We start from the raw sequence: 26,471 nt of genomic DNA on the forward strand, positions 1-26,471 counted from the left end.
GTGGCCGCTTCTGGTGCAGCCGCCCGGGTGGGCACACGAGCCAACGCAAAAACCATATGGCATGCCCTTGACTGACACTGTCTGCGTACGCCCCAGGCCTTACAAGCCAACTCGTTTTTGCTGGCTTGTGTTGCCGTCAGACAAGCACAACAGGCAGCCGGAGGAGCTCGCTTTTATTGCCTTCAGTATGTGCCGCGGCGGTTCCAAAAGCACCGGCTGGCTCCCTTGCCACGCCAGCCTCTGTGCCAGTAGGCCTGGCTGCCCTGCCACCCGCGGCGGCCAGACGAGGAATGGCCGCCGTCGCCACCGTCGCTGCGGTGCTGCTGGCGGAGGTCTTCATCTGCGCCGTTCAAAAAACACATCGAGGCATGCAAGGCACTAGCGCAGCTGCACTAGCGAGACGTCCACGCCAACGCGCCAGCGGACACCTCCGCTGAGAGGCGTTTCTACTCTATACTCGACGCCGTATATGGAAGGCGCCTCTGGTGAGCGTCCCTGTTTTGCTTTGTGACGCGAATTTACTACCCGACCAGACAAGATGTCAAACCTTAGATTTAATCCAGCCACGACGGTCGTATGCATGCCAGCCTTTCTTCGCTCAAGAGTAAACAAGGCTTCCGTATACAGGGTGATTTTTTTTTAACATTTACAGATTGTTATTTTAAATATTGTGTGGGATACGTCGGTGCGGTAAGCTGAGCTGGATTGTACGGCAAGGCGGTCATTATGTACCCCGTATGGATCAAAATTAGAATATTTTCGAAATTTAACTAACTTTTATTTTTAATTAAGGGGACAAAGTTATACTGCGAAATTGATGACCGTCAACATCGAAGGTGAGCTGTATTTTTATGTTTATTTAATCGACAATGTGTTTCGAAATAACGAACGTCAAAAATAAAGCATTTTCAAGCTCGTTGAGTAGGCTACCCTGCATTGCACATTTATAAAAGGACTTCCTTCGCACTTCTTACGCATCAGATGCAGGCTCAGCTGGTGTATCTGATGATGTAGAAGAAGCTAACTTGATTTCGGCGACGATACCACGCGCAGCGACGTCATTTTATAATTGGTTAATGAGAGAAAGCCAACTAAACAAGTGTTCAAATGCGCATTTTTGGCGTTCGATATTTGGAACCACATTGCCGATTAAGAAAGTTTAAAAATCAGGGCTCACCTACTATGTTGACGGCCATCAGTTTCGCAATAAAACCTTGACCCTTAAAACCTGAAGTAAAAAAGTTTATTAGTTAATTTAAGTTAATCGTTTAAATATTGATGCATATGAGGTACATAATGTCCGACTTGCTGTGCAATCCAGGTCAACAGACAGCACCGAACTATCTCTCAGTTTTTAAAATAAAACTCTGTAAATGTTGAAAAAAATCACTCTGCAGAAGACGGAAAGGCCACTTTTTTAACAACCACCTTTTTGTCGGCGTTCCTCTTTCCCTGACTTGAAGGTACACTAGGAACAAATTTAATTGACCTGCGTCGATAGATTACCGCGTACCACTAAAAATTACAGGTATCACCATCGCCAACTGACTCCATATCCTAACCGCAATGACGTGAACACAATTTTAAAAGCGCGTATCTCTGAGGCTAGGCTACTCGCTATTCACTTCAAAACTGCAATCAGGAAGCCCTTTTGGCCTTTATGTCACAAGTTGGAATCAATTTTATGAGAACATAAACTTTATGGAGCTGTCCTCAGTGTCCTGTTAAGACAGCGGTCGCACTGAACCAAAACAACTCAAACTTGGTGCAAGGTTACACGATGTACTACAAGGGCGACACAAGGCGCTTCACTGAAGCACTTGAGAGGACAGCTCAATTCGACCTAAAAATATTGAGGGGGCAGTTTGACTGTCTTAAGTGCGTAGAGGCGAAAGCGTTTTCCGCACCACTTTGACTTCCTCTGTGGCAATGGTGACGTCACCACTGGATGACGTCACACATAACAACAAATTACTAATTAATGGCTGATTACTGATTAATGACTAAACACTAATTAACCGCAGAATAATGATGCTTAAGCTTCGCCTCTAGGAGTGGAACGCGACAGCGTGTTGTAGCACTGCCAGGGAGTCCGCGGAACGCCACCACCCGTTCGGCACGATGCCCTACCCTTTGAACGTACCACGCCACCTGGGGCTGTGAAAAAAGCCCTTTGCTACCAAAGGTAAATAGCCCTAGTCTAGAGCAGTGGGAGGCCCTCCTGGCTGACTCCGACCCGAGCACACAGCTTATGCTGGTGACGAGGGCCAAGGCAGCGGCGGAGGCCAACGGGATCCTGGACTAGGGAAGACCGACCACTGAAGCTCCACATCTATCTATCCCCAACCCCCTACTCCCTAACTCTTCCTTTTGTGACAATAAATGTTTTTACTACTACTTGAACGCAACGCTTTTTGAGGAAAGGAAATGGCGCAGCAATTCTCTGTCATCTCGGTGGACACCTGAACCGCACCGTACAGGAAGGGAGGAAGTGGGAGTGAAAGAAGAAAGAGAAGTAATGAAGAAAATGAAAATTAAATACAATTTTCATTTTCTTCAGGAAAGGAAGAGGGACAGAGAGAGAGACTGTCGGCGAGGCGATGGAGAGGGCGCGGCGGCGGCCCCAGCGCGCCAGCTGTGCCCCGTGTGACGTCACCCGCTCCTCACGCATGCGCAGCTTGGCCTTTTCAGAGTTCCGCGAAATGACTCAGCGACTAGCGTAGTGTTTCTTTCGCAACAAAAAGGTACGCCTTCAAAAATGTGATGGATGCGGGGGTAAAAGAAAGGCGAGCCACGGTCATTGGTCCAGCGCGTAGACCTAGGTCCACTCAGACAGGAAGCGGCCACGGGCAGCTACGGGTTCTGTTTTTCTCTTTCGTGTTTTGGTTCCTGCCATGATTGCTTTCCGTTTTTTACCTTATTTAGTTTCTTTTTTGATTTCACTCGTTCTTTATCTTTTCTTCTGTCCATACCTCTTTTCACATTTATCCTGGTTCACTTTCCTCCCTTCCCCATTTTTTTTTATATACCCCTACTGCTTTGTGAAGCCCATTGATCTCCTGTTTTTTTTTTCTCTCTTTTTCGTCCTTCCTACAGATCCCCGCACCTTCCCTCCTCCTCCTCCTTTTTAGCATGAACCAACAAGCCCTGCATCGAGTACTCTATAGCATCGAGCAGAGCTGCCAAAAATGAGACCTACCGTCCTCTTCCGGGCGCTCCTTTACGAGACCGAAGCGCACGGTGTGCCCATCAATGGAAGTACTCCCGGGTCTTCTCAGGGCTCGTCGGACTTCCTCGACGCTGTCAAACTCGAGACGAGCGAATCTAGAAGAGGCAAACAACCCGAGCTGCACAACGACATCTATAGCCAGCCAGTAATTTCGACCACACTGCCCGGAATTTATCCGACAATAACACCGCGGTCGCTTCCGCGATCTCAGCGTGTGCAGACAACAAAATGGTCGCTCGGCATGTTAGCGGCAGCGTGCCATGTATTCGTACGGAACTCCCTCGACACCTGCTAGCATGCCGTGAATGAAACCATGAGGTGAGCTGCTTGGAGAAAACTATACGACAAGGAAAGCTACAGTATGCGCGCACAGCCGCGACGAAAAAGCGCTCACTTGCAACAAACCTATCGTCACTGCACCAAAATATATGCCTGCATTTGAATTCTGCATGGCAAGCAAGGAAACGTGCGCAATAGCACGGTTCTGGACACGACTTAATCGGCGGATGGGGCAGGGCGCGCGATTGGCCACGCTGCTCACATGCGCCTTCCATCACCGCCACATAAATTTCTCAGCGATTTGGCCTTTCTTCACCTACAGGTTATAAGACAGCAATGCATCCTGTCCAGCCTCTGTGCCAACTGACATCCACAAATGGAGGCTGTTTGTCAGTCATGCGCAAGGTGCTCACCCATTCTTGATGATGAGGACCTGGGCCCCCGGAAAGTGCTCCTTGAGGCGGCGCACGGAGCAGTCATAAGGCAGCCGGAAGACGTCCAGCATGTTCTCGACCGTGGCGGACCTGTTCGTCACGCACTTCTCCACTTGCAGCAGCTTACCTCCAACGTGCTTCTGGAGGCGCTTCAAGTTGGCCGCGGCTATCGCCGGGCTCAGGTAACGGGCGAAGGCCTTCCTGCGGCCAGCGAATACGAGGCAGGTGGAAAGCACAGTGTCTCTGTAGTAACTCTGTATATAGACCCAGCGAGTAAGGCCGTGTTCCGGGTTCTCTAGCAACGGCGAGGTTGGCTACAGTAGCCCTGCTTGCGGAATTTCACAAGAGCTCTGATATGCCACTGTGCCTTGAGACACCACCAATCTCACTCGCAGTGAGGTATAGTTGCGCGATGAAGGGCTGCGATTCCGGCCATTGGCTGCTATACAGCAGCCCGTCGTTCTTTCCTGCGGCGCGCAGGTACGCTGATGCGAGGAGTGAACTCTTAGCTCGACTTTTTTTCTCCGCTGGCACAGTGACACTCGCCAGTCGAGGCAGTTAAAGCGTCACCAATGTGTGGACTATCAGTGCACTGAAGACCCAGGCTGCGCGTAGTTCTCAAATTTTGTTTCAAGCGATTTTTCTCAACCCCTTCTAAAAAAGCTTTATAGAATATATTTGCACTTAACGCGATGGAGTCCCGCGTAAGCTTTCTACGCACGAGTAAAAAGATGTGCAAGAGGGAACTTGGAATTTGCGATCGCTTTTATGGCAGCCGCCGCAGTGGCTCAGCGGTTATGGCGCTCGGCTGCTGGCCCGAAAGACGCGGGTTCGATCCCGCGGTCGCATTTCAATGGAGGCGAAATGCTAGGGGTCTGTGTACTGTGCGATGTCGGTGCGCGCTAAAGAACCCCAGGTGGACGAAATTATTCGGAGCCCTCCACTACGGCGTCCCTCACAGCCTGAGTCGCTTTGGGACTTTAAACTCGCCATAAACCAAATGAAACCTTTTAAGGCGCAAGACTTAAAAAAGTTATAGCTACTGCCTATTAAAACAAACTAAAGAGGTCAAATTTATCCCTAAATGCATAGCGTCCATTTGTGCAATATGGCCGCTATAATGCTTCCACCTCAACAGCTTCCCATAAGCTCGCACAAATCAGCGCGTACTTTTAGTCGCGCATTCAGTATGAAACGAAGCAGATTTCGAAGGCAGGAGATTGCACTCTGCTGTAGCTGTGTAAACCTGATCCAATTAAGGCGCTTACATGAACTCGATAGTCTCGGGTCGAGTCGGTCTGTCGGGTCGGCCCCAGTCAGCTCGACAGCAAGGACTGGGCTGGCTCGCTGGGCCCTTTCCCCTTATAATCGCTTCCAGGCCTGGGAATAGGATAATGTGCTGGGCAAAGTGCATCAGGAGCCGATTTTCTACTCCCGAGGGCGCGCCGCAAGTGGTATCGAGTTCGTGTAAATGCCCAGTCGTCGAGTTGGGGGGGGGGGGGGGGAGGTGGGGGGAGAATTGCTCATCTCGACGCCTGACTCGAACCGCTGCGGCGGTCGGGTTCATGTAAACGAAGAGGGCTTCCGAGGCGCCCCTAGAATTCCACCTTCCGAGAACACGGACGCAGTGATATCGTCTCAGACAACCACAGCTTGTTCGCAAGTCCTTACGTGCTGACGTGCTGTCTGGTTGACGGTCGACCGGTGGTCATGGTGCTGCCTTAACGCCACTCACACGCTGGTGTGCCTCCTATCCCCTTTGATACCGCTCTCATGGCGGCACTCAGACGATTTAAATTGGCCAACACGCGAAGATGCTAACACTGACGCTTAGCATCTTCCGCTAAGGTCTGCATCAGCTTTTCGTTCTCACTGTTTTAGCACTAAAAAATAGTAATCAAAAGCATCTCTATTTTGAAAGTACAAGAAATTCATGCAAAATGTTTCCACTCTAGACATGATAGTATGCTGTCCAATCCAAAATGTATTTCATCAGGCATCCGTAATGAGCACAAACCAGTAATCGAAAGCACTCGCAATAAAAACACATAGGAATACAAAAAAAGAAACAATGATAAGGAAAAGTACACAGTAAATGTTCACAAAAGAAAAACAAACGCACCACCAAAAGAAAGAAAAGCAGGGGGGGGGGGGGGGGGGTCAGGGCGCTTCCTAGCTGCTGATATAAACTTGCAGTTCATACTGAAGTCACGTGCAAGTTTCAAGTTTATAGGCAATTCCAAAATTATGCACCGAAGTAATGAACTAAGCATTCCATGCGTGCACATAACCAGCAGGTAGATTGAAATTCGCATTTTATGCATGGCTCGTAGTTACGGTATAGTAAAAAAAAAACTCAATCGTAGAGGAGTAGTGGTTGGTTGATTGGGTTTAACGTCCCAAAGCGATTAAGGCTATGAGGGACGCCGTAGTGAAGGACTCCGGAAATTTCGACCATCTGGGGTTCTTTAACGTGCACTGACATCGCACAGTACACGGGCCTCTACAATTTCAACTCCATCGAAATTCAACCGCCGCGGCCGGGATCGAGCCAGCGTCTTTCGTCTCAGCAGCCGAGCACCATAACCACTGAGCCACCGCAGCGGCCGGCGAAAGGGTGCTGGTACTAGTATTATTTGTCAATAATGAGCTGAACCTCGTTACAACGAAGTTGGAGAATCTCCAGGATTTCTTCGTTATAGCTACTACTTCGACATAGCAAACGCGACTTCGGTTGCAACTGTCGCATGCCAGTGGGCTTACGTACCACTCTGCGTAACGAGAACAACAAAGACGACGTTTAGCGTGCCGCCGATGTGCGTTGCGGGCGCATTACTGAACCGAGCGCCCACCACCTGGCCGAATATGCGTACACCAACCGAGTAAGTCAGCCTTGCCAATGCGCGCTCGTGCCTTCCGCAGGCCGCATGAGCTTCAGAGCCAAGAGGATGGGTCTTCGAGGACCGACCTATTCGGAATGATGTTCAGCTGCGTTCGTTCTTGGTGCCGCTATAAAAGAGGGCGCGCAGCACCGATTTCGTCGCGAGTGCTTGCTTTGTTTGCCTTCGCGGCATAGCTCACGAGCACGCGGGCGACAACACTTCTTCGCACGACAGGGATATGCATACATGACAGACCGAAAGCTTTGATGATGGCCGCCTTCGGGTCAACGGAAATTGTTTTACGCTTTCATTTCCCGTTGCTTCTCGATACCGTTATGCAGATCTAGAGCACTACCGAACGGGTTTCACCTTGAGACCATAATGCGAAAATGGTAACTGATCTGCACATGGAACCAGAGAAGCAGTGCGCACTCGCAGTAGGCCGTACGTAGCGAGGAGGTTTGCGCACGGAGGAACTGCAGTCTGTTACTCTGAATAGGTATGCACGTGTTAAGCACCGTTACGAATTTACATGCCCAGCGCTAAATGGCTTGTGGTGTTCACTCGAAGTTCGTTCTATCCCGCTGAAAGAAAATTTCACTTCGTAAAAACGAGATGTCAAATGGGCTTCAAAGGGGAGTGGTTATTCCTTCGTTACATACATTATTTCGTTATAATGAGGGCCGACTGCACATATTTTGTATTGTCGCAGCTCGACAGCTCGCAGTCTGACGGTCCCATGACAAATGTAAAATCCCCGTGACATTACTCATGTTGCAAGTAAGCACAATGGGCTCGGTCCTCGTCACTGAGCAGTAAAGAGAGCCGTACTGAGACGCTCTTCCTCGATGCCTAAGGCACATCATGTAAGAACGCGAGTGGTCGCTCTTCCAGTCGGTCTGAGGGCCGCAGAGCGATTACAGCAAATACATTATCCGCCTTAAAATTACTGTCAGTCCGCGCGACCACATGCGAGCTCATAAGACCCGAGGGGCACCAGCAGATTGAAAGCTGCACGCCAAGCTTTCTGCGGAGGGGGGGGGGGGGGTCATGTAGAGGTGTGGCCAAAATATGGGGGACACTTAAGCTCCGCCTCTAAGGGTATGAGGCAATAGCGTTAATGGGTCGCGTCAGCGACTGCGGACACTTGTCTCATTAGCATATTGCCTGATCACGTGCTCTATTGATGTTGCCAGATCCCTAGAACACCAATGTCACGTGACACAAGAAGAAGGTCGTTCGTGTACACTCACCCCTCACCGACATGCTCTTTCATAATTAAATTCAAAGGCGCCAAACCATAAGCACACACACACACAGGAGAAGAAAGACGAGACAGAGCGCCACTCACAACTGATTTAATGTGCAGAAAAACACGTACATATATGTCACTGTCGGCGCATGCGCAAGGAAGACATCCAGCTTCATGAAGATAAGCAGCGATCAAAAAACGCTTTTTCAGCCTTATACAGGTTTATCGACGTTTCACTGACGCACAAGTTGCCCCTCTTTTCGATATGGAATGCTTCTATCAGTTCCCTGGCTTTTGTCACACTACTCTTTGCCAAAATCCGCACATCAGAAAAGCATGGTTCACAAGTACGCGACGGGCAGGTTCTGATGTGCATGGGCAAATGGGGGCCATCTTTATTCTGTTCTACATTCCTTTGGTGTTCTCTGATCCGCTCATTGACACATCGCCCGGTTTGTCCGATGTAGGAACTGCCGCAGGAGAGGGGAACTTCGTACACAACCCCTACCGCACATTTCGTGAACGGTCGCCCATGCCTGGTTCCGCAGCCACTTTCTTTTACTTTTTCTTTTCTTTTGGCTATTCGAGAGCAAAGGCTTCCGAGCTTTTGGGGGGCGGTAAAAACGAGTGGCACCCCATGCCTACTCGCAACCTTCTTCAGATTGTGGGCCAACTTGTGCACATACGGCACAGCCACCGGTCTCACCTCTTCTCGAGGGACCTCCTCCCCTACTCCTACTACCTTCTTCTTCAACTTCCGTAGGAGGCTTTCGGCAACCTGTGTCACGACCGAACCAGGGAACCCAGCTGAAGCCAGCCTAACCAATTGATTATCAAAACTCTGTCGCATTTTGTGAACACATGACTTCCCTAGAGCAGACTCAAGGCAAAGTGAAGCAATTCCTCTTTTAACTAGTTTTGAATGCGAAGAGTCGAATGGCAGAAGCCCCTTTTTTGCACGTTTTTGGGCATATGCTCCACGTGCAAAAAAGGGGCTTCTGCCATTCGACTCTTCGCATTCAAAACTAGTTAAAAGAGGAATTGCTTCACTTTGCCTTGAGTCTGCTCTAGGGAAGTCATGTGTTCACAAAATGCGACAGAGTTTTGATAATCAATTGGTTAGGCTGGCTTCAGCTGGGTTCCCTGGTTCGGTCGTGACACAGGTTGCCGAAAGCCTCCTACGGAAGTTGAAGAAGAAGGTAGTAGGAGTAGGGGAGGAGGTCCCTCGAGAAGAGGTGAGACCGGTGGCTGTGCCGTATGTGCACAAGTTGGCCCACAATCTGAAGAAGGTTGCGAGTAGGCATGGGGTGCCACTCGTTTTTACCGCCCCCCAAAAGCTCGGAAGCCTTTGCTCTCGAATAGCCAAAAGAAAAGAAAAAGTAAAAGAAAGTGGCTGCGGAACCAGGCATGGGCGACCGTTCACGAAATGTGCGGTAGGGGTTGTGTACGAAGTTCCCCTCTCCTGCGGCAGTTCCTACATCGGACAAACCGGGCGATGTGTCAATGAGCGGATCAGAGAACACCAAAGGAATGTAGAACAGAATAAAGATGGCCCCCATTTGCCCATGCACATCAGAACCTGCCCGTCGCGTACTTGTGAACCATGCTTTTCTGATGTGCGGATTTTGGCAAAGAGTAGTGTGACAAAAGCCAGGGAACTGATAGAAGCATTCCATATCGAAAAGAGGGGCAACTTGTGCGTCAGTGAAACGTCGATAAACCTGTATAAGGCTGAAAAAGCGTTTTTTGATCGCTGCTTATCTTCATGAAGCTGGATGTCTTCCTTGCGCATGCGCCGACAGTGACATATATGTACGTGTTTTTCTGCACATTAAATCAGTTGTGAGTGGCGCTCTGTCTCGTCTTTCTTCTCCTGTGTGTGTGTGTGCTTATGGTTTGGCGCCTTTGAATTTAATTATGAATAACTACCAACTAGCCCAACAACAAGTTCTTCTAAGACATGCTCTTTGTTACTCACTTAATCACAACTTAATTAGTGCCTCTCTAATCGCACACAGACAATAGCGCAGAGTCGTAAGCTAACACAGTTATGTGAAAGACCACACAACATATACATATATAAGAGCCCGCTTTGACCAAGCCTAAGAACGTGCTTGCGTGGCCTAGGGATAGCGTGTCTGACTAGAAATCCAAGGGGCAAACGTACAGTTCTCCACCATAATTAACCGTTTCGTTTTCTGCGCAGTTAACTTACTTTATATGCTTATATGTCGTAATGACGCTGGGTCATGTTGCGAACTTGTAATGACGATTTGGTTTGTTTTGATTTATTTTAACGTCCCACATCGACTCAGGCTGTGAGGGACGCCGTAGTGAAGGGCTCCGGAAATTTCGACCACCTGGGGTTCTATAACGTGCACTGACATCGCACAGTACACGGGCCTCTGGAATTTCGCCTCCATCGAAATTCGGCCGCTGCGGCCGGAAAGTAGTCACGATTAATGTATTGTTTAAATGACTCCACATGTGACGTCAAACATTTTCGACCAATTCGGAGTTTCGCGACACAAGAACGTCGGACGCCGTATTTCCCGCGGAACGGGAGCCTTACAGCTATCGCTTTAAAGTATGACTGAGCACACTTTGGCGTTTGAAATTTTTTCATGCGTTTCGTATGGAAAAATTGGTTCCTTAGATTCATACGCGATCGCAACAGCGGCACGTTCTAACATTATAATATAAAGCGCAGTCGAATCCGGATATATCGAACTCGAAGGGGATCTGGAAATAGTTCAATGTACCGATAATTCGATGTATAAAAAATGGCAGTAGATAAGCCTATCTGTAAGCTACAAGCAAGAATACTCGGCAACCACGCTAGTGAGACGGTTCTTGCAGTGGCGTGCCGCCCGCCGGCGTGCTGGCAACGCGCCGGTCACAGGCATATGCCTGACCTCCTTAATCCGTGGCGGAAGGTTCTCTGGAACTAGGCACTTCCCATCATAAGATCCCTAGTCTTGTTGCCAGCACACTGTAAATAGAATAATCGCTCATAAAATTAGGGTACAGCTGGTTTGCGCAACTCCTTCGGCGGCGAAGCGAGCGTAGCACTACAGCGAGGGCCGCCGCTATACCACATGGCAACTTTGTGGCGTGGAAAACAAATACAAGAGATCGGGGACCACTCTCGACCACACCTCACGTTCACCTCGTAACATGGTTTCACAGCGCTATAGCGCGTGCAGCAGGTGAACAAGGTCGCGCAGAACTCCGCGCGGGAAAAGTCACCGATGAGGGCTGTTTGGAGAAGCGCCACTTGTAGGAGCGCGGCGCGCAGTTCGATATATCGTATACATGACCGGCGAAATTGGAGTTGAGGCGCGTTCACATTGGCGCGACTGCTTTGGCCGACTCGCGACGGGCGCCGAGCGTTTTCACAGGCGAGTCTCTACGAACGAGAATTGGCGGGGGAGTGCCCTCTCCGCCTTCAGCTCGCACATGAAGGTATACGAACGGATTTGAAAACCCCGAAAGCTGTAGTGCAGTAACGACGAGACCAGAGGTGCCTGTGTGTGCGCATGTGCTTGCGGTGGCGGCAGGCATAGCCAGCCACGCGAGCGTCTCCATATCCAGCGGCGTGCACACAACGAATTCTGCCACCGAAAAGTCAATTTCCTGCGTTCGTCTCACCATGTATAACACACTGTACCTCTACTGCCACACGTGGACGAAACGCAAAGGGTACATACGCGTTACCTTACAACGCATAGTGAGAGCAACTTAATCGCGAATAACCATATCTTTAACTGTCAATCAGGAAAAATTACTCGCAGTAATCGTCCTGATATCACGAAAGGCAGCATGCATGTATAAGCACGCATAACCTTTGTCTGCGTAAATATTCAAGACAACTCCGACATCTCTTTCCACGTTTCCGTTTTTTTTATCCGCACATGAAATTGAGGTGCTGCTTATCATAAGAATGAGAAAAATATTTTACGACGTCACAGATTGCCTTTGAGGAAAATTTCACAAGAGAGACACGAACGTCTCGCCAAAAGTAGAAAACAGCGTATGCAGCAGAAGGCGCAATGCTGCCGCCGAAGCGTGTATGTTTGAACACGGACGCCTAAAACGGGGCGGCTGCCGCCCGCCATGGCTTGAATTTCCCGGCGGAGCAAGAACCCGGATATCAATGTCAAGTGACGTGACGCCATACCACGCCACGCCACGGATTGGTTGAGGAGCTCTGCGACATGTCGCGTCGCAAGAAATCGATCAGTCAGCAACTGCCCCGAAAGGGTCACTGGCGACTTGTTCGGGGCTCCCCCTCCGTGACGAATCGGCTCAATTGTGTCGCGCGACCTCCACGACTCGCCAGTGTGAACGCGCCTTCTAACTCAGTCTACACGCTCCAAGCATTCTTAGAAACTTGGAATTATTGTCCTGTGCAGCCGATTTCCCGATTAAATCGAATTAGGCGTCCCGGCTCCAGCATTTTTTTTAACCTACCGCCGCAGGTAGCAGGAGTCAACGAACGCGTCGAGTGCCTTTCAGCCAGTCGCGTGGCGGCTTGCCGCTCTGCCATCGGAGGAGTAATAATACTCGGAGTGATCTGCGAAAGCAAAGATTCCACGCGTTTTTTTTTTATTTCTGCGGGCCTAATTTGCGGCTAGGTTCTCAGCGAATGAAACTTTATTCATAAACCCCCTCCCCCCAAAAAAATAAAAGCGAAAGCGAAGCCGCCCTACGACTGACTGAAAGGCACTCCACGCGTTGGTTGATTCCTCCTGCTCTCGGAGGTCAGTTAAATTTAATCGGGAAATAAGCCGCGCAGAACAATAATGCTAAGTTTCTAAGAATGCTCGGAGCGTGTAAGACGTACGCGGGCAGTTCCTTCTGTAATTCTATAAAAGGCTTTCTGTAAATTCTGTAAAAGGCTTTCGCGTCTGAAGACAACGTGCGGACGAGCGCACACACTGGAAGCGAGTTACTGAAATACGAAGGAGTCTGGTCCACTCACTTCCCCCTGAAAACCAACTTGACGATGTCACCAGAAAGCTCCGTAAGGTCAACGGAGCGCGCGTTGTATCTCATGGTGACTGCCAGGCTGCAGCTGTCCCTCTTCTCTGCAAAATGGAAACAAAAAGTTTTCCGTGAGAACGGCGCCCGTGGTGCGTCGTGTATCCCATTTCACCGTTGCCACTCGCCCTCCACCTCCCTCAGTCTTTCGAGCATTGTATTTTTCGTCGCAATGAATTGCTTTCTAAGCCCCTCCCCGCCACAGCGTGGGCACTGTTGCCGTGTAATTTTAACCAGCACGTAAACTACTAGGACTCGCCGCCTGGCGCAGCAAAACCCACGAGGGGCGGAGTACACCTTCACGCGACATGTCCCCCCAGATAATTCACCGCAAAATAAACGGATACAAGACGCGACACGCGAGAGGCGTACGTGTGGGTTCTCTGAAAAGTATTTCAAACCTGAGAAACGATCTAGGCCGCCAAAAAGAAGTGCAATGGGGCGTCAGAAAGAGCAGAGGCCAAGCGTATGCACGAACAGTAAAATATAACTGCTGCTCAAGACTCTCAACACTAACACTCAAGAGCGAAGCAAGGTATTGCTGATGAGTTGTACGGTTCTACAACCCAATGAAAGCTGATCGCGCAACTGCCACGGTAATTTTCTTCGCTTGTGTGCCATTTGACCTCACACCCATAGAACACGGCTGCCGTTATTCTACACCGTTACATCGGCTAGAGAAAAAAGGTGCAAACTTCACGCCGTTAAGTTCACGTCTTGCGAATTAGCTACAGTTAGTTGGGAGTTTAATGGTACAAGGACGACAAGGCTAAAACAGCACCGAAGCAGTGTTTATTTAACTCTGTGTTATACTAAGTAAAATGGAATGGAATCATGATACGCTGTGCATTAAAAACGAGTCTTAAAAATCCTGCGAGGTGAAAGTGAGGTATACAAGAAAGCGAGACACCTACCCAGGCTCTCGATACACTCCTCCGGCACATAGTCTGGAAAAAAAGAAAAAAGAAACGCACACACACACACGCGATTAGAAAACGCTAACCACGTTTGCAGTGCGATTCCTTGGCGCATATGAGGTGCTATAGGTGTCCATCTGGAGGCTGCTGGCTACAGAGCAGCGGAATTGTTGCGCCACTTGGAGCGACTGTTAAAAGACATGTAAAAGGAGCCGAGTAGGCCAGGAAATGTAGGCTGATTAGTGACATCCTAGTTGAAATCAAGAAGAAGAAATGGGCATGCAATACGGAGACAAGGTAACCGATGGTCGGTAAGGGTAGCGGACTGGATTCAACGCAAGTGCAGCAGGGGGCAGCACAAAAATCAGATGTGAGGATGAGAAGAGGAAGTTTGCTGGTAGAAGGTGGCCGCAGCTGGCATGGGGGACATGGGGGACACTGGACATTGGGTGATGACGATGATGAAGCCCAGTAATTGCACTGCCTCAGTATCCAACGCTCATGCCAACAGTGTCGCGATACCAAAAATAATGTCGGTGCGCGTGCTTACCTTCCAAGCGCAGCTCGTTGAAGTTTCTGGTGCGGCCCCCGCGCTTACCGCCCTTCTTGCCGCGTCCCTTGCCGGCCTTTTTCTTCCAGTCTGCGCACCCAAACACTGACTCGTTAGGCGCGACACGGACTCTGTGTTGCTCAGTGTTCATCGGCATAGTGAGAGGCGCTGTTCGTCACAGCCCGGACCACGTGATGCGTTTAGCCTAGGCAAAAATGTGCCTCGAAGTTACAAAGAGTGTGCGCATTCACAATGCCAAAAGGTGCCTTTGTTCGGGGCGACAGATAACTGGGCACTGACGACACTTGCTTCGGACAAAAGGACTTTCCCTTGACCGGACTTTTGCTGCACCACCTGCGTGCAGAGGTGTGTGGTACGTGCTGACGTCACAAAGCTGCAACACGGGCTATCAGAGACTATAGTGGAGGGCTCTGGATTACCTTCAGCCACCTGTGGTTCTTTGACGTGCACTGACATAGCGCAGCACACCTGCGTTTTTTTCCGCGGAAAGCGAATGCATTATCGCACTAGCGATCGGAATGGGCCGCGCCGTCTTCTACACACGACGTTGTGTGTCAACATAAAAAAGAGAAGTCGAGACGACACGAAGACCGAAACATTCGGCGCCTCTCAGTACGACGACGAAAGTGGGATAGTGCTCACAACTTCCAAACCACACTACCTGCCTTGTGCACGCTCGTGCTGCGCAACTCTGAGAGCAAATCAGATCGTTTTTTTTTTTCAAAATGAGCAAATTGCGGAAACCTAAACTATGGTAGATTTTTTTTTCAGGAGTCAATGCCCAACGCCGCTGCCCGACCAACATCAGCCAATAAGGGTGCCCCATATCGCTGGAAAAAACGCGTTTCGAATAAAAACAGAAAGTACTAGGACTGTCAACATGAAAAAAGTGCAGGGGGCCAATGGGAGGCCTGCTATGACGCCACTGTGTGTCAACAACCCGGCCGCTGCGCCGACTGTGTTGCGTGCCAATACCTACTGTCCAACCATGGAAGTAACGGGTACGAAAGAACGAAAGTATCCAAGAACCCGACATAGAAACTACAAATGCCGCATAAGACGTACGACTAAAGCAGAGGTTCTCGTAGCGGGTTATGTGGGCTATTTGGGCTGCTTGGGGTGTTTTTCGGCTCCCAGAGCGCTAAAATTCACGCGTAGCTCAATTTCTGCCCACTTTATTTTGGGGCTAATCATACTGCAAGTGCTTACAGTTGACGGTTTAGTACACAGCCACACATTATGAATTAAATCTGGGCACCTCAACAGAAAGAGGAAGGGTGGGAGAGGGGGGGGGGGGGCAGGGAAGTGCTGGTGCTGTGTGTCGGCCTGCAGAAAGAAGATGCAGATTTCAAGCAAGTTAGGGCTCCTCAGCATGTTTTGAAAGCTCGGGGGGTCGGGAGGCTTCCTTTCCCTCTGAGGGAAAATATATTTCCCTCGTAAGATTCACAGATTAGGACACACGTGAGCAGGCGAAACCTCTCTAGTCTGCATGATGCCTTATGATGCCTTTGGAGTGTAAAACTTATTGGAAGTTGGCGCTGTTCGTTTCTGTCGATGTGTCCGTTTTCCTTTGTCGCGCTACAGTGTTAAAAGGAATGATGCACCAACAAAGCCAACCATTCCACTCTGCTGAGCCTCTGTGTAACCTGACTGTGTGCGCTGATATGGAGACCACCTAGCTACAGATCAAGGAGATGAATCCTGATTGGGCCCCGTCGCTTCCCCCTGGGTAGTGCCAAGCATGAACACTGCTAAAGTCACCGACGCACAGGAACCCGGAACGGCATGCCGAAGCCGACGCGAGAAGTGGGGGGGATAGCGACCTAGCTTTGTGCCTGTGCCGATCTTACCCCTGCCGCCGCAGCTGACTGGAGAAATCAAAGTTTCATGGTATATGCTCTGTGCTTCAGCGACCATAAAGTTAAAAGGCATCAGACACCTATAATCAGACACTAAATTCAACCCGCTCAAAAAGCTTAAAATTGAAAAAAAGCTGGCCCTCTCCAAGCAGGAGAGCTTTTCCTTTGCTACACACACGCACTGAGGAAGTAAATGTGCGATTACAGAGGTTTGTACGCTTCCGTACGAGGGTCTCAAAGAAGATAAAAACGCCAAGTAGCCCACAATGTCATCGTGTAACGAAAGGGTTCGAACAGTCCAGCGCTGGCGCTTTTGTCTTTTCATCGTGAGGGGTATTTTTTTTTTGGTGGTGTGTGCGAGTGCGTGTACTATATCTTCTGTTCGTGTACTATACTACTGTTCCCGACTCATATGCATTTCTCAATTGTCCTCTCCGCGAATATCGCCTTCAGTCCGTCTGACATCCACTTCTGCCAGGGCACAGTGTCAAGTGGCTGTACAAACTGTCAGTGCCATCTTATGCCCCTTCCCACCAATGCATATCCTATCCTATATACCTCGCCCTAAGTGTCACGCCCACAGTGCTCCTTTCGCCATCACTGGAACATACCCCATTCATGACCGGCCACTGCTCTTTGAGTGGTTGTCCCCCCATAGACGTCCCTCCACTGCAGTGTTCTGCTCCTTTTGTCATGTGCCGTGTGGTGTCGTATTATTTCCTGGCTCACCCCAGTGCATAACTCTTCTACTGTCCAGTACCGTCCTGTGTCGTGGCTCACCCCAGTGCTTAACTTCTTTCTGTGCGAGTGCACCTTGTCGTGAGAGTCACGTCCTACAGTGTTCCAGTCGCTCTCTCCGGACCACTCCTCATACGGGAAGGACGGCGGAGAAGGACGGCGAGCAACTTCGCCTCATCTTCCACCACCTGACCTACAGACCTTCAAGCGGATGCTTTCCTACTATGGCGGCCCATTCTCCGTTCATCTCCATCATCCCCCAAGCATTCTCATCCACTAAGGACTGCTCTCCAGACCATCCAACCTCTTCCTCAAGTTTGCACAAGCGGACTTTCTCACTGCCCTACCCCGGAGCCGAGCTGCTGTTAGTGTGTGTGCGCAAGTGTGTTCACGCAAACTACCTACCGTGCTATTGTTGTGCACTCGCCCACCATCTTCGATTACCATACTTGTGCTTGGAGTGTTCGCCTACGCTTGCCCTTCTCCAGTTGGACTGCCAAAATTCGGACCTGCACCAGACTTGTCACAGTCCCACCTATTCCTACCGGACTTACCCAGCCTGCGTATGTCTGCCAGCCCCTCCCTTCATGGATTACCAACAGTCCAGCCTTGAGAAGGCATCCCGACTTTCGCATATGCGGTGTGCTTCGCGCGCGCCCGGGATTCGTTCGCAGACTTCCTCACCCCCTACATCCTCTACCGCCCGTGCTGTGCGCATCCCACCAGAGTTTGGTTCGTCCCACTTTTGCACGCTCATCGCACTGCGGCGCTGCACTCACTCTTCACGTCCTCCTCCTCCTCCTCGGAACTGAGGCCTCCGGTGACGTCTACGATCTCCAAGTAGTCGTCATCATCGTCCGCGGCTTCACCTTCCTCGGGACTCTCCTCGCAGGGAACATCTGGGAGGGAAGAAGACCGCTGCAAAGGATGAGCGCAACGGACACGTGCAACTAGCGAGGGGCTCGTTTTTTTTCCCCCGGAATCGAGCAGAGCAATCATGCAAGTTGACCACCTGATGTCACGCGTTTGCATAACCCTGCGAAGCGGTACACCGGCGGACTATGCAAGGCATTTCCCTACGCAGTTCCATTCTGGCCTTAGGGTGGCACGATCGGATAGCACAGCTTTCTGCGCGAGTGACGCTTCAAGCGTAAGCCAAGTGCAGGCCACACACGTGGAACACGATTGACTCGCTCGTCGAGATGCGCATCCGTCGTTTCTGGCGCGTATGCAGCGCAGTCTTCGCGCGATGCCGAAACCCAGCATTTGCAACACTGTGATGCAGCAAGACAGAGTGCGACAAATGTTGCTTCGCTCGTGCGCCTCACTCGAGAGCACGCGAGTATATCCACATATTCTGTATGTGCGCCGCAAGGGACTCCAGTGAGCAACCTGCGCTAGAGCTAGCCTTTCCGAAACACACAAAGTCTGAGACAAATAATGAACTAAGCGGCATTTAAAGGTGCACTAAAGAGGAGTCTGAACTCGTGTTTTTACCGCGGGAACTCGATGAACACGTTCCGAGCATCCGTAAAAACTTCGAATTATGTTGTCCTGTGCGGCCAATTTCCGTAATTTATATCGGATTAAACGTCCTGACTCCCGCCTTTATTTGAGCTCTCCGCTGACGGTAGGAGGAGTCGACCGACGCGTGGAGTGCCTTTCAGCCAGTCCCGTGGCGGCTTGCCGCTCTGCCATCCGCGGTGATACGTAGCGATCGGCGAAAGCAAGGAGTCTAAGCGTATTTTTATTTCCGTGGGCGTAAATTGCAGCTATGTAGTATCTGACTGAATCTATCTATTCACAGAAACCTAAAAAAAAACAAAATAAAAGCGAAAGCGAAGCCGCCACGCGACTGCATGCTTGAAAGGCACTCCACGCGTTAGTTGACTCCTCCTACTTTCAGCGGTGAGTTCAAAAAAAGGCGGGAGCAGCGACGCTTAATCCGATTTAAATTAGAGAAATCGGCTGTACAGGACATTAATTCGAAGTTTCTGAAAATGCTCGGAACGTTTAGATAGTTCTCGCGGTAAAAAGACGAATTAAGATTCCTCTTTAGTGCACCTTAAAGTGCTCCTCAAAATGCACCCTCCAGCCAATGGCCGCGCTGCCTGTTGTCAATGACGTCGCAGTCAACCGCCCAGCAGTTGCCTTTGTCAGGTGCAAGCCGGTTGACGATCATTACAATAGGTCGATGCCATTAACTGGAGAGTCCTGTGAGGCGCACTTGGCGCTTCTCGAGTGTCTGTCGTAGTTCAGACCGTGGTCTCGCGCTGATTGGACCAGAGTCCAGTTGATGACAAGGGAAAAGAAATGCAAGGACGGGATTGTTACTGCAAATGCTACCTGCCGAGAATTCATAAAAGTATAGGCAGCACGTGCTTTTCTCCGAGCACTAGTGAGGAAGCAATAACACTCGGAGGTCAAAGAAAACGATAACTTCAAGGAGACGCTCAGGAGAACTCATCCAATATGTATTCTCAGTAAAAATTGATTCTGTGTTTATTATTTTTGTTATGCCGATGTTTATTCGGCTGAGAAAATTGGACTTAAAAATGGAACAGTCTTTTCTCGCCATTCAGTTCAAACTCATGAAATTGAACCCGAAAGGGACTCCGTGATCCCCGTGAGGAAGTGGACAGCGGTGTTATACACTGGCCTCAGGGATCCGCGTCTAAGAGCAATGAAATCTACTGGGGGGAGATACCAGTTGGCGGGATGACATACCCCCGCAGTTCGCGCAAGCCAAATACCATCAGGCATCGAGACGAACTAAGACAACAAAGATGTGCTACTGCGAACCAGACTTTAGTTGGAAGCAACGCTTGTGCGTCTCCCTTTTGTGCATATACGCTAGAGTACACATTGCGTTGCTAGGAACGGAATCTGTGTTCCGCGCAGAGGGTATGTGATCGTATGAGACGGCAGTGAGCAGCGGAAACAAAGGCGCCGCTAGCTGTTCCTAAAAATATGAGAGTGCTTTTGAAAGGCAAGAAAAAGTTCTCCAGCACTTACCAACGGCGACGACACTTTCTCTGCTGCGTTCCATCGGGGCCTTGGCTAGAAATGGACGCAAATATAGGCAATTAGGGATACGCAAAAACCTGCGCGTTCAGCTCACGATATTTCAAAAGGGGAGCCTTCAGGCTTGGCTACACCTGTGGAACGATGAGCCGGTACCGAACAAGTTAATCGCAATCTATAAAGAGGGAGCAGACAAGGGAAGGGAATCGTCGGGGGAATCGCTACTAATGGAAAGTTTCTCTGTGATGTACTGCGTCTGAATGTTCCAGCCCTCGACCACCAGACGAGTGTCTGAAACATCCGACTGGGCGCCTCTAATCGTTGCTGTTAACAAACTTCCAGCAGTAGTACCAGGGAATGTGCCCCATACGCCCCGACCGCTAGCGGCGTTTACACGAAATCGACAGGGTCGAGTTAAGTCTTCCGAGTAGGAAACCAATTACCGGGTTCATGTAAACGCCATCGAGTCGTGTCCGGGAGTCGAGTAGCCGAGTAGAGTCAGTCCGACAGCAAGGAGCGGCTCGAATTACACGTACGTAATCACACGTTACGCCTGTGGATAGGATTAGCGGCAAAAGAGAGCGGGTGCGTCGGTTTCGCTACATGCGCCGCGACAGACCTGACCCGTGGCTTCAAAGCGTGAACGCGCGTTGGCTTGCCGCAGCACCAGTCCGTTCAAATTCATAACTGTGGCACCCACGGCTCGAGAACGCCCTTTGGTGAAGCCGCGTGCCTTTCCCGTCTCGCGTAAGGGCGCGGCGCCGTGGCCGAGAAGGCGCGAGAGGCAAGGTCTACACGCGCCGGTCCACGACCATGTCGGCTTGTTAGAATATCCGCAAACGTCCTCTCTCATCGGCACTTCTGCCGAGCCTCCCCTGTAGCACCGCTGCGTCGCACTGCGCGCGCGGCTACGCAGAACACAGCGGCGCCCCAAGTCGGGTCGACGAGCGCTCTCGTACACACCAGCTCGCCAAGACCACGATGGAGGCATGCGTCGCGAAATTCCACCAAAGCGACCTGTTGGCTGCATAGAGTCCCTGCGGTATGGTCGGTGGTCGTCCGGGCTGTTTGAGCTCGCCGATTTCAGACAGCCCACTTTCGACAGAGTCCACGTCGCGTTCGAGTGTCCGAACAGCTGACTGCGTCCGACACGCAAGCCCGGTCACCGCGCCCAGTGCTGGCTTGAGCGCGCCGTTAAGTTTCACTCACCGGCTGCCGAATTCCGTTCGTCGTTCTTTGAGTCCGTAGTGCGGAAGACCTCGTCCGCCACGCACAGCGAAGACTGCAGGAAAAAAGAGGGGGAAAAAAAAGAAGGAGCGTCGGCGACGGTTAGCGGCGAATCTAGAAGAATCGCGGCTTACGCCAACACGCGACGGTCCCGGGCCACCTTCCACGTCGGCTTTCTCGAGAGGCATTAGGACTGCGAGCACGACTGGACGCCGGACGAGCTGCGCTGGCGCAGGCTCACGAATCAGAACCCGAATGCGTGGGCGCGAGGCAGCGGATCGCGCGCCCTCGAGGCGACTGAGACGTGGCGAACATCCATTCGTAGGGTGCACTGGCGACGACGACGACGACGAAGAAGATCGGTCGAACCATTTTCCTCATCGAAGAACGCAAGAAAAGAAGAAGACTAAAAAAAGTGCGGCAGCGCACACAGTGTCATAGCCTGCGGCACCATCCTCCAACATGCCGAACGCAAACGAAAAATAAACTAGAGTTTCCTATACCCAAGGGCACGAGGAATTAGGATGCATTGTGGTTAAGACCACATTCACAACGACTGTCGTCGATCGTCCGTGGCCTAGCTTATTCGTTTAACTTTCGTTTTTGCAGCTGCTTCAACATTTTTTTTTATTTCTTGATGATTTTGCGCGAAAATTTTTCAGCTGATAGAAATATTAATATTGCTATTTTGAAAAACGCCATTGTTATATTTCAACTTTTTTTATACGATACACCTTTTCCCTTGATTTTTGTGAAAAGCCGGCAGAGCCAACGAGTGGCAGAAGGTCGGTTCAGCATTATTTGCGTTTTTACTGGCATGCTACAGGTCAAGACGCGTACATTTTTTTCCTGGAAAGCGGAAATATTCAGGTACGAAATTTTGCGATGTAGTTGCCGTACACATGTTTAGACTGAGAAGAAAATTTCACGCAAGACATTTATAAATCACAAAACTGCAAAACCAAGAATGACTAACGAAACAAAAAACGCGGTCAAAATGAACAAAACTGTCGCAAAAAAAAACAAAAAAAATGGCTGCACGAAATCAGCACCGAGAGAAAAAACAGCGTTACAACTTCACAACGTCGGTCACAATACGAACATAAAAACCAAAAACCAAAACCAAAGTTCTCACAGTCGTCGACTATTCCCGCCATGGAGGAAGAAAAAAACGCCATGATATCCGCGTATCGGAATGCCCTTAGAAACAAGTCACTTGAACACTTAGCTATGGCCCTGTCAACAAAGCTCTAGAAATGTAGCCAACAGCACCTGCTATGCTGGACCTTATGCATAGACTTGCTCGCTGCACCAAAAAGAGGTTCCCATGGGCAATCACAGATGACTTCAAATAAAACGTAAATATCTCAACGAAAGCCCCCGAGAAACAGCGTGCCTTCAAGCCGTTTCATCAATGTCTCCGGTTATAGCATGACTTGTGCAGCATTTGATACTTATGTTCCCAATATCGCACGGTTCTCTTCCTTCTGGTACATAACCAAGGCTTCCGAGTTCGATGCTAAACAGGTCGTGTATCTTCAAGGATCCAAAACGACGCTGCTGTTCCGGATGAAACAATTTTTTCCTGCCTTGACGGTCATTTAGTCCGCAACAAATATGGCTGCGCATGATCGAAGGATCATTCGCCTAGCAACGCTCATATATTATCCGCAGCTTTAAAGAGAAAATAAACCACTTTAGAGCGGTTTACTATAAGGAGTTTAAGCATGAAGTGATCACCTTCAAGTCGCGCTCGATATGCTGTCCTGCAAAAAGTTCCTCTTGAAGATGATGCTCCCGAAAAGCAAACCCCGTCAAGCGGAAGAACGCAGAAGACGAGTAATTTTCATCACTTCCTCCACTATTCTCTGCGCATGCGCCGCGTTGCTATAGCAACTGATGCACGGCCAGGCGCGTCGTCTGCCTCTCGCGGCTCCATAGCCGTTCATGGGGCTTGTAGCATGCCCTGCGCAAGTTTAAGTCGTGTGCTTGAGCATTCTACTTGAGCAGCGCCAGGAGACAAGGCTGAGAAAGTGGAGTCGTCTGCTTCTGTGGCGGCGTTACCTTAATACACACGTAGGTAGTGAGCGTTACCGGATCGCATGGATGGCTTTGCAAACACAAAAGCAGTGACGAATGCGCGGAGTTCTCCATGCTTCTCGGAGCCTCAGAGCGCAGTTTTTTTTTTTGCATTCGTATGAATTTTGTTCTAATTTGCATTTATTTGCGAAGGGCGAGCACTCCGCCGCTCCCCTCCAGCACCGCGCTCTAGGGGTTTACTGAAAGAAAAATACAAAAAGGAAGGAAACAGTGCTGCCGGCCGCGGCAATTGCTTTCTGTATCTTGTGCACTGGAACTGCCGCCGTCGAAAATGAAAGTGACTGGTAGGGGACAGCTAGGAGAAGTGGGTGCAATGTGCAGTATTTACAAAGTACAAAAGCTGAGCAAGTTCGCACAGCCCGCGCGTGAGAGTCTGCAGGTACTGTCCAAAGCATAACCGTGCACGAGCGATCACAGCCCATATTTACACAACGCGAAAAAACGTTGCGCGTATATATATAAAGCCGCGCGGACGTTGTCCTGTCTCTAAATCGCGCGAGCGGCACACTGCATAAGCTGCGCTGGTTGAGGCGTCCTGCCGCATATCGTCCAGGTAGCACACACGGAGTGTTCACGTCACTCGCGCACTTCCTGGCAATGAGCAAGTGGAAAGTCAAGACCGCCTTGAGACTATAGACGGGATGATAACTCTGCACAGGAGCAGGTGCTCCAAAAAACTCAGGGGAGCACTTCAGTAACCTTACGTGCGTTTAGGCGAAAACCTTTCTGACACGTACCTTCGTGCCGCCTTTAATGTTTGAGGTAGTCGTTTACTTACCAGAAGCACGTTGTTCTTGGCGTTTCAGTCGTTCCCGTTCTGCATCACGAGCGCGCTTGGTCGCAGGAGACACTGGAACTCCATCGAGCGTTCGTTCAGTCCGGGGGCCGACCGAGGAAGACCAGAGCCAATATACGGTGATGGTGGATACTTTGGATATTCTGGGGGGGGGGGGGGGGGGATACTGGTCCCGACGTATGTTGGCCAGTTAATGGCATCACTCTTGGGACCAGGGGGAAGGGAATTGGGAGGTGGGTGTGGTTAGGGGGATTGGTGTCTCCGTCGTCGCTGAGCTTGCTGAAATCCAGGGCTCCTCGAACAGCTGGCTCTCCGCAGCCACAGTAGGATCAGCACCAGGGGGGGGGGGGGGGAGATGAACGGGCGCGCGCGCGTCGGGGGCTTGCTGGAAGCAAGCAGCATGGCCTCCAACCAGCCGGCTAGCCAGAGGCGCAGCAAGGATTGCAGGGCAGGGCTGTCAGCATGTAGCTGTCACGTTGGTTGGGCCACGCGACAGCAGGTGAAGACCGCAGAAACCTGCTCCAATGTAGTAGCGCGGCGGGGGGGCGCTGAGTACCGGCGTTTTTGCCGGCTCGTAGGGGGCTGTGGACACAGCAGTGGCGCTAGGAAGCTAGCACAACGACGGCCAGCGGGCTGTAGCAGGAGCACAGAATACGGGTAGTCCGCTGGAGGCTGCACCAGGGGGGCAGCAGAATGAACTCGCTGGAAACCGCCTTGAATAGCGGCGCGATGAGGTCCACCAGTGCGCGTGGGATGGGTAGAGGGCAGCAGGAAGGCCGCTCTCGCATGCATGATCAACACAGCAGTCTTTGATGTGGTGGGCAGGCCGCCGCCATCGGTGTCGCTGTGCCAGCTGCTGGGAGTATGCAGGAAGAAGGGGCCGCCGCCGCTGCAGCTGACGACCCGGAGAAGCTGTCCCGGTAGGCGTAGACTACACGGCCGCCGAAGCGGCCGACGGCTGGTGGGGTGGCCGCGCGCGGGGTTCCTCGAGCTCGTCCAAAGGGCAGGCAGGAGGTGCGGCCGGGCGCGGCGAAGGCTTGAGCTCGACGGTAACGTCGGCAGGCGCTAATACTTCGCGAGTGGAGTGGCTGAGTACATCTGCTCTCCTCTGGGAGAGACTATAGAGTTACTGTATATGCTTGTATATGCTAGTAGCATATACAGTAACTCTGGGAGAGACGAGCGCGCGCGCGCAGCTAGGGAGCAGTGGCGCCACCTGTGACGTCATCAGTCACCCCACCTGCGACGTCATTTATGACGTCACACGCGCATGTGCTGATCACGTGATAATTTCGCGTGGCGACATACTACGTCTTCGCTATATCTGGAATTTCGTTGTAAACAAAACTTATCTCTTCATGAATTGATAATTAAATCGTAACTCTAGTGTCATTGACAGGTTGCGCGGATACTTTCTGAGGACGAACAAAACCTGCTAAAATTTGCCGACCCGTGAGCCCATAAAGGCTTTCGCCTAATATCTCTATTGCACCTCAACCATTGCCCCCGTCGCTGGGCGAAAGTCCATGGCACATCCGTTGTGGGTTTTTTGCGCAAAAGACACGACACAGAAGAAACGAGGTAGACAGGACAAGCGTTTGTCCTGTCTACCTCGTTTCTTCTGTGTCGTGTCTTTTGCGCAAAAAACCCACAATGCTTAGGCACCAACTAGCCTGCAAAAACATACTCGCAAGGCACATCCGTCTTTCCCCGGGATACGAGCAGCCGACGCGCATTCGAATGATCATCCTTTGGAACGCGCGCCGATGACAGGGATGCGCTGTGATCATTGCACGAAGCGTGTATCCGGGTGTTGCTGACGGAGGTGACCCTGGAACACCTCACGGACGTCCTCCTGGGCAAGCAGGATGTCGCTAGGAGGGAGCTGAAGTGCGGCGGTGATGAGATCGTCGGCCTCATCGTTGCCGCCGATACATCAGACTGGGCATTCACTGCGCACGAATACTGCAGGCATTCGTGCTCCGCGTGGGGCGCAATCTCGGACTAGCTGTTCGAGGCTGCGCTGATTGTGCCGTAAGCGCGTTCCGTGTTGGAATTTCTTTTCATCGCGATAGTGTCCTTTGCTTCGTAATACCGCCAAAGACGTTCGGGGTGCACGC

The 26,471-nt window shown here is 50.9% G+C and overlaps 1 protein-coding gene across 5 annotated transcripts; it reads right to left on the minus strand.

Annotated features, from left to right (window-relative positions):
* Positions 1 to 154: 154 nt before the first annotated feature.
* Positions 155 to 23,279, minus strand: LOC149357320 (uncharacterized). 5 transcript variants are annotated; one of them, XM_089584539.1, is made up of 11 exons: positions 23,196 to 23,279; positions 21,590 to 21,676; positions 21,438 to 21,510; positions 20,220 to 20,264; positions 17,984 to 18,103; positions 14,587 to 14,676; positions 14,034 to 14,066; positions 13,061 to 13,166; positions 3,922 to 4,143; positions 3,200 to 3,324; positions 155 to 340 (listed from the first exon to the last, which is right to left on the minus strand). In XM_089584539.1, exons 2-11 carry the CDS (start codon positions 21,641 to 21,643, stop codon positions 183 to 185), a joined length of 1,026 nt encoding a protein of 341 aa, XP_089440665.1. In that variant the 5' UTR covers positions 21,644 to 21,676; positions 23,196 to 23,279; the 3' UTR covers positions 155 to 182. The 5 variants fall into 5 exon arrangements, with proteins under 5 accessions (XP_089440665.1, XP_089440662.1, XP_089440663.1 ...); XM_089584536.1 differs by lacking the exon at positions 20,220 to 20,264 and having other exon boundaries at positions 23,196 to 23,278; XM_089584537.1 differs by lacking the exon at positions 14,587 to 14,676 and having other exon boundaries at positions 23,196 to 23,278.
* Positions 23,280 to 26,471: the final 3,192 nt, after the last annotated feature.

This window comes from Amblyomma mixtum, chromosome 3, assembly GCF_055824585.1.
Source record: "Amblyomma mixtum isolate Tamu chromosome 3, ASM5582458v1, whole genome shotgun sequence".
In the NCBI taxonomy this organism is placed as follows: domain Eukaryota; kingdom Metazoa; phylum Arthropoda; class Arachnida; order Ixodida; family Ixodidae; genus Amblyomma; species Amblyomma mixtum.

Coding starts and splice junctions, on each gene's coding strand:
- LOC149357320 (XM_089584539.1), bottom strand. CDS start 21,643: ATGCCTCTCGAGAAAGCCGACGTGGAAGGTGGCCCGGGACCGTCGCGT. Junction 20,265..21,437: donor CGAACGGAATTCGGCAGCCG/GTGAGTGAAACT, acceptor GTCCATTTCTAG/CCAAGGCCCCGATGGAACGC. Junction 3,325..3,921: donor GTCCTCATCATCAAGAATGG/GTGAGCACCTTG, acceptor TGCCTCTTCTAG/ATTCGCTCGTCTCGAGTTTG.